The sequence below is a fragment of the Lathyrus oleraceus genome, chromosome 3 (assembly GCF_024323335.1).
Source record: "Lathyrus oleraceus cultivar Zhongwan6 chromosome 3, CAAS_Psat_ZW6_1.0, whole genome shotgun sequence".
In the NCBI taxonomy this organism is placed as follows: domain Eukaryota; kingdom Viridiplantae; phylum Streptophyta; class Magnoliopsida; order Fabales; family Fabaceae; genus Lathyrus; species Lathyrus oleraceus.
Genome location: NC_066581.1, coordinates 252,785,165 through 252,793,515, shown reverse-complemented (window position 1 = coordinate 252,793,515; position 8,351 = coordinate 252,785,165). Strand labels below are relative to the sequence as shown.

At 38.7% G+C, this 8,351-nt stretch overlaps 1 protein-coding gene across 1 annotated transcript; it reads right to left on the bottom strand.

Moving 5' to 3' along the window:
- Positions 1-262: 262 nt before the first annotated feature.
- Positions 263-1,195, bottom strand: LOC127130701 (uncharacterized). The gene has a single exon (XM_051059669.1). It carries the CDS (start codon positions 1,193-1,195, stop codon positions 263-265), a length of 933 nt encoding a protein of 310 aa, XP_050915626.1.
- Between the last annotated feature and the right edge of the window lie 7,156 nt (positions 1,196-8,351).

Sequence of the window (8,351 nt, the reverse complement as noted above, 5' to 3'; positions counted from 1 at the left end):
ACTGGTTTTGAGCATTTTGCCTTGGCACTTGAGCTCTCGGTTGTTGATAAACAGGAGTTGTTGGTGCTTGTTGATAAGTTGGAGGAGCCGCAACACATTGTTGAACTGGAGCAGGTCGATAAACTGGAGGCGCTTGGTAAGCCTGAGCAGGTTGTTGATTGAATGCAGGCGTCACAGCAGCTACGTACGGTTGCGGAGCGTACTGGATGGGATACATGGGCTGCTGATAGGGAATTGGTTGTTGAACATAATGTTGAGGTGACTATTGTTGTGGTCTCCTTCTTGGAGGAGCTCTTCCTTGACCAGCAGTCACAACATTTGTTTCCCCTTCCTTTTTTCTGGGAAACCCTCCAGAGAACTTCTTTTGATTGGCATTTGAAGTTCCAACTACAGCCGCTAGTTTGCCATTCCTTACACCATATTCAACGCGAGCTCCTATAGCCACAAGCTCCGAGAATCCCAGGGAAGCACTTCCAACCATCTTCTCATAGAATTGGGGTTGGACCGTGTCGATAAACAGTTCAGCCAATTCCTTCTCAGCCAAAGGTGGTTCAACTTGTGAAGCCAGCTCCCTCCATCTTTGAGCATATTCCTTGAAGGATTCCTTGTCATGCTGGAACATGCTCTGCAACTGTCTTCTGTCAGGCGCCATGTCCATATTATATTTGTAATGTTTTATGAACGCGTCTGACAGGTCTTGGAAACTCCTGATCCTATTCTGATCCAGACTTAGATACCATTTGGAAGAAGCCCCACTTAAGCTGTCTTGAAAGCAGTGGATCATCAACTTGTCGTCCTCCACGTGTGCAGCCATTTTTCGATAATACATGATGAGATGGCTCTTTGGACAAGTATGCCCCTTGTATTTGTCGAAGTCCGGAGTTTTGAATTTTGCTGGAATCACCAACCCAGATACAAGGCACATTTCTTTGGCAGCAGATCCAAAGACGTGATCTCCCTCTAAATCTCGGAACTTCTTCTCAAGGAGCTGCATGTTCTCCTTTACTTCTCTGAAATCCTCAAACCTTACTTCGTCACCAGCAACGGTTGAGTCAACAGTCTGATACATGTGGTTTTGATCTTCATAGTGAGGAATATGCCTAGCATAGGCAGCTGGTGGAACCACAGTATGGATGACTGGACGTGCGTCAGAGTAAACCGGTAATGGCACGGCTTGTTGGACATTTTGCCCCATGTCGTGCACTACCTCCGCTCGGGGGGACGAAGTTATAAGGTAGCCCATATGGAGGAAGGGTTAAGGGTAACGTCCTCTGAGGTTGGACTTCCACTGCTGGGCCCGTCGTCTCTGAAATCACGGTCGCTTGCGGAACCTCAAATATGAAGGCTAAAGCTTGCAGCATCTCTCTCATCTGGGACATGCCTCCCTTGATTTCATCTAGTTCAGCTCTAACTCGGGCGCTCTCTTGCTCTTGCTCAGCCATTCTCTGTCTTGCTCGGGCGCGAGTATTATACCGGTGTTGAAGATTCAGCGTGAAACTAGAGGAAGAAAGGACGGAATGAGACTCTATTTTGAAAATGTATGAATGCATGTATGGATGCATCTTGTTTGCAAAACTCTTGGTTCAAACTAAGAGTTTTGCTTTTAATGCGTATGCAATGAATGAATGGATGCAATGTTTTTTTTTTGGTATAAGTTCAAAGGTCTGAGGTATGGATAAATCTGATTGCTTTCCAAAACGGGGTTCTCATCGGGTATGATCTAGGGCTTTGTTACAAAGGATCCCCAGAGTCATTGATTCGCAAGAATGTTTGACGCTTACGGAAAATACTTTCCGGTCGTCAACTCCATCAAGGGAATCTATTCTGCGTGAGGTTCTCGTACCAACTCTTACGAAGTATTCACCTCGGGAGTCCGTACTACGCAACCATCGACTTGGTTCTAGACAGGGTACTCAGAGTCATGGATTCAAAAGAACGTTTGACGCTTATGAAAAATACTTTCCGATCATCAACTCCATCTAGAGAATCTATTCTGAGCGAGGTTCTCGTATCGATTCTTACGAAGTATTCACCTCGGGAATCCATACTACGCAACCATCATTTCTAGTTGGCCAAAGGTTTAATGTTCTAGAAGGTTCTTAGAGTCATGGACCCCTTTGAAACATTGAAGTTTACGAGGTATACACCTCGGGCGATAATATTTGCAAAAGGATCTACTCTAAGTGAGGTTCTCGTACTGACTCTTACGAAGTATTCACCTCGGGAGTCTATACTACTTAACCATCGTCCTATCTTATGTTTTTTCACTCTAGACTCGGGTGTAGAGTCTTTCCCACATGGTTTGCAATCAAATATCCAAGTATCCAACACAGTGGAACCAATATACAACAAATATATCAATATAAGAATAAAGATAATAAAAGCAATAAATAAGGAAAAGCCACACAATTTAACAAACAAAGGCACACAAACGTCCTAACTAGGCTTGACTCGCTTAGGGGTTGGGTATGCTCCCCAGCAGAGTCGTCATCTGTCATACCTCAACAAAAATATGGGAATACGACCTAAGCGAAGCGCAATCGCACGCTCGCAATGATGGACTGAACTGAGTCGCCACCGAACTTTATTTATTCCTAAAAAGGAAAGGGGAAATATCGATAAAACCCAAGACAAAACGACAATGATTATGGTCGTCACAACCAAATCAGGGTTCGGGAGTCGATTACGCAAAGGGGAAGGTATTAGCACCCCTCACGTCCGTTGTACTCAACGGGAACCATTAGGTTAGTTGTTTGCATTAGTGTTAGTTTGAAATGTTAGGCTTTTCAAGTTATTTAGTGGGAAAGAAAGAAAAAAAGAGAGGAGAATGTTTTTGGATTTGACGAAGGACTAAACCTAAGTTTTTTTTATTAGTGGGCCTGACAAGATTTACAAATCCTGCTCCTACGTATCTCAATAGAGAAGTCAAGGCTTACGCAGTTCTGGGTAAAAAATGTTTGTTGGTTGGTCGATTTTACCGAAAGCTACTTTGTGTCAAATCGACAAAAACATTGTTGGACTACCCAAAACAGATGGAAAAACATTACCCTACATTGTTTTGAAACAAAGTACCTTTCATTTGAGAAAAGGTTTAAGAGTCAATCGCACGGCGGCGAGAAAAGAAATTAATTGGTTTGGTGTGTTTTGAGTAATGGCGAGAACTTGGATGAGCGAGATATCCATCTCGAATCCTAGTCTCAGGAGTGCGTGGTATCCACCACGTTCCATTTCCATCTTATTTGCAAAAATGTTTAATAAGAATTAAGTGTTTTGAGGTTTGATTGAGAAAGGGTTTGAAGAAACCGCATTGACAATTTTAAATGACGGCGAGAGCTAAGATAGGCGAGGCATCCACCTCGAATCTTAATCTCAGAAGTGCACGGTATCCACCATGTTCCATATCCATCTTTATTGAAAGGTGTTTAGATAAGAATTAAGTATTTTGAGTTTTGTTGTGAAAATGACTTGACATTGGATCAAGCATTGATAGACGTTTAAGAGAAATTATTTGAATGAGTGTTTGAGAGAAAACAGAATAGATAAATTTGGATAATGGCGAGAGCTAAGATAGGAGAGGCATCCACCTCGAATCTTAATCTCAGGAGTGCACGGTATCCACCATGTTCCACTTCCATCTTTATTGAAAAGGTCTTAAATATGAATTAATATTTTTTGAGTTTTTATTATGAAAAATGGCTTGACGTTGGATCAAGTATTTGATGAAGGTTTGAAATGATTATCGGATGTTCGTTTTAATTCTTGTATTAACAGAATAATAAAGAATGAAAGAATAAATATTATACACTTTATCGGATAGGGGTACATTTGTTATGAATGGGGATGGTTCATGGCAATCAAACAATAAGAATGTATGCCTCAATCATCATACAAGTAGGCAACAATTATCAATCAAATCAGATAAGTAAACAAGTATATAATCAAATCAAAGAATCAAAGAATGAAATAATGGAGCATTAAACAAGGCATGGGAAGTATGAACATGTTAAACAATCAAGCAATAGTAAGCATGGATGAAAGAAACAAGTATAACAGATAACAGATGAACCAGACAGATGAAAAGATGCACAAAAAGGGTCCACTGAAATGATTAAATCAAGAAATGAGGTAAGGATCAAATAAAATCAAGATAAAAGGCCTCTAATACCTGGCCTATGAGATGAACAAGGGAGGATCAAAAGATCTCTTCAATTGCCATAAGCAATCCCTAAGTCAAACATCGATCATAAAGAAGTCAACTGAAAAATCGAGCCAAATTAATAAATATAAAATAAATAGCAAATTGATCAAGGAAATTATGAAAAATTAAATAAGTAAGGTGGGGTCAGGGCATCATCATCCCCCAAAAATATTTTAAAAATAATGAAAATTAGTGCATGAATTAATTGAAATAAAATAGAAGTCAAACTAAAAGTCAACCAACAAAACTAGGTTAAAAATAAATCAAGAATAAATAGCAAATGTGAAATAAAAAATCCAAGAAAAGGTTAGGTTGACCATGGGGCAGTGGTCAACCTTCATCCCAAAAATCAGAAGCTAAAAATAATTTTAAGTCATAAAAATAAAATCAAGAATTTGATGTATGCTAAAATGGACCACTTGGAATGAATAAATAAAATAAAATATTAATACTAAATAAATACAAAAATAAAAATTAAATAAAATTAAATAAGGCACCATGAAATATGAAAATTATTTTTGGGTATTTTTATGAACAAAGCAAATATTTTAAATTAATTAAAATCACAACAGAAATAAAAATGGGAATTAAAAAAGAAAATGAAAATGAAAAATGCATTAGTGCTGATGGGCCATGAAAGGGGGGTGTGGAAAGCAGATAGCGCAGGCCCATGATCCAAGACACATTAAATCAGGCGTGACAAATTAAATAACATTTTAATTGAAATAAACATGTGAACCCAACATTAATTGGTCACGCTCAACTTAAGTCACTAGAGGACAAAATAGCACGAATGGCTCAGATTAAAACGCATGCACTAGATCTAGCGATTCTCAAGACGACACGTGGTCGTCTTCCTCATGGAACCAAAACCCTAGCACCATGCCATGCAAAAACGCAGCAACGCAGTGAGTTTTTTCAAACTTCAACACCAAAATGTGACCACCATAGTGCACCAAAACACACGAAATAAAGCCCAGATCTCAAGTATGAAATGCAAGGATTAACATGGTATCTTTGTTTAAGTGAAATGATAGCTTATACATGGAGAAATATTGACAATAAGATGTCAATATGGACACGGATATGAACAGAAATTAACAACACAAATCCGTAACATGAACATTGCCTCGTGTTGAGGGCTTCAGAAATGAGCATAAGCATGACTAGCATTTTAAATAGGCATGAAGCAAGAATGATGCATCAACACAATAGCCATGGAAATGGAGTAAGAAATTTTACCTAGTGGAAGTTTGGTCCACTGCCGCTTGGTTGTGGAGAGAATAGAAGGAAGGTGATGCTTCCTTGGTGCTTCAAAAGTTCAACTCAAAAGCTTTCTGAGAAATAAAGTCTGCTCTCTAAATGAACTTGCCTTGCTTTGCTCGAAAATTCCAATGCCTTCCTTTCAGGTTTAGGGTTTTAGGCTTAAATATGGTGGGTCAGGTGTCTTAATGGGCTCAGAAACAATTGCTTACCCATGAGCAAAATGAAGCAAAGTATTTGGGTGAGGTGTAATAAGAATTGGAAAGAGGCACGTGAGTTTCTTATTTTGGGCAAAACTTAAGTGAGAGAAAATAAGGTGCATGGCCAAATGAGGAAACAAAACACGGTCTCGGTTTATGCAACATAATTTGGTCTGATTTGGCAAGCAAGGAAACATTTCAAAGTGGTGACTTTGTGGCCATATAACTTGATGAGCAAACCACCAATTGATGAGATAATGCAAACAGTAGCAAGATATCATGGAGCTTGGCATGTTTCATGTTGAGAATGAGTGGAAATAATGAGTGGAGGAAGATGAAAAATGGCCCTCAAGATCGTGTCACACCATTGCAAAACTGGTTGGGCAAGTTAGGCACAAAATCTGCCTAGAAATTTCAAGTCATGGTGCCAACTTTAAGTGAGTGCATCTCTTAAACCATGGATCCAAATGAGATGACTTCCAAAGGAGGTGAAAGAGGACATGGTAAGGTATAATTGTTGTGAAGAAAATATTTTCAATTGGTGCGTTCAAGTGCAAGAAAATTGGCCAAGAAGTTTTGACAAAACTTGAAGATTTTTAGACTTATAAATTTTTCTAAGTGTCCCAAAACTATGAGCTACTTTGACCAAGCATAACTTTCTCAATTTTGATCCAAATGGAGAAAACTTTATATTTATAGAAAGCTTGGGACAAGAGGAACAACTTTCATGTTGGAGGAATTTTAAAATGGAGCTTTTATCTTGATGGAAAATGGGCTTAAAGTGAGTGCAACAATCATAAAAACTTGCCCTAAAGGGAAAGTCAACCATTTCCAAATTAAGTAACTTTCCAATTCCTGATTAAATGATGAATCCATGATCCAACCTTGATCAAATTTCACATGTAGGCTCCTCTAGGCATGAATTTTGAGATTCCACTCTCAAAAAGTCAGGAATTGACTTTTCTGGCCCTACAGTTGACTTTTCCCAAACTGATTGATTCCCGACTCCAGTGATCAATTAAAGCACTTCTGGCTCAAATAAAAAGCTGATTTTTTGTATGTAGACCCTTGTGGACATATGGAAGGCCATGGAAAAGAGTTTCACCCAAAGAATCAGAAATAAATTGATTTTATACCAAACCCTAATTTTAGGGCCAAAATCGGGGTATGACAGAGACTTTTCATATTGATGAAGCAACATCTCAAACAGTAAAATGAGATTCTCTGTATCGGGTCGAAACAACATCTTATATGATAGAATTAAGGTATTCCAGCAAGGGAAAAATACTTTAATTGAATCTAAGACTTTTCGAGGATACTTAGAGCAGTATCTCAAACATATAAATGAGATTCTTCAGATAAATGAAGCAATATCTCAAACAAATAAATGAGATTCTTCAGATAAATGAAGCAGTATCTCGACTGTTCGTCTGTTGGGGGAAATTTTAAGAAACGACTCCTTTTGGAGGAAATATATTGGCAAAGCTCTGCAGGGAGGGAAAGCTCATAAGAGACTTTTTATGGTAACCTCTGCTTGGGGAGCAATGCTAGCAAAGAAAATGCTGGGAATATCATTATTAATCATAAAGTTGAAAAATGATTTGCTAAGAAATAATTCCACGAGCACATGCAGGGTAATGACTTCATTTGGAAATGAGGAATGTCCGAGACATATATGAATGATCTTGGATCCTGATATTTTATATTTGATTTTTGTATGATGTCCCACTTTAGGTGGGAATACCATGCATGGGATGATGCATGAGATGTATGCAAGTATGCAATTACTGGGGATATTTGGTTGTGCATGTAGGAATGCGAATGATTTTTATTTTGTTGAAATTCCCATTTTGTGGGAGTGTTATGCATGAGTATGCTGATGATTGATATGACTGTGTTTTTTTTTAATTTTCTGTTTGGTAGGAAAACTATGTATGGATGATTCGTGTGATGCATGTGGGAATGCAACTGGGTAATTGGATGTTTTTGTAGGGTTTAATTCTTGATTGCCAATGAGGTTGGACTTTAAATGGGAACTGCCATATGAGAACTGGTGAAGGAGATTGAACTGCCAGATGAGGACAACACTCAAAGGGTATGTTACCAGACGCGAACTGGTGAAAATAATTGAAATGTCAGACGGGACTGAATTTGTTTTTGTTTGTCAGACGGGAACTGACTTTTTTAAAATAGGCTACCAGACGAGAACTGGTGAAAATAATTGACTACCAGACGAGAACTGGTATCGAAATAAGTGACTTACCAAACGAGAACTGGTATTAAGAGATAATTTACCAGATGAGAACTGGTATTTGGCAAATGATTTGTCATGCAAGAACTGATTTTTGATATAGTTTGCCAGACGAGAACTGGACTTTGGAAATAAATCGCCAGACGAGAACTGGACTTTGGAAATAAATCGCCAGACGAGAACTGGACTTTGGAAATAAATTTCCAGACGGGAACTGGGCATTGAAATGAATTGTCAGACGGGAACTGGGTTTTGAAATAAATTGCCAGACGGGAATTGGGCTTTTGAAAAAGGTTGTCTGACGGGAACTGGGCTTTGAAATAATTTGCCAAACGAGAATTGGACTTTGAAATAAATTTCCAGGCGAGAATTGGACTTTGTAATGAATTGCCAGACGGGAACTGGGTTTTGAAATAAATTTCCAGACGGGAACTGGGCT

Coding starts and splice junctions, on each gene's coding strand:
- LOC127130701 (XM_051059669.1), bottom strand. CDS start 1,195: ATGGGGCAAAATGTCCAACAAGCCGTGCCATTACCGGTTTACTCTGAC.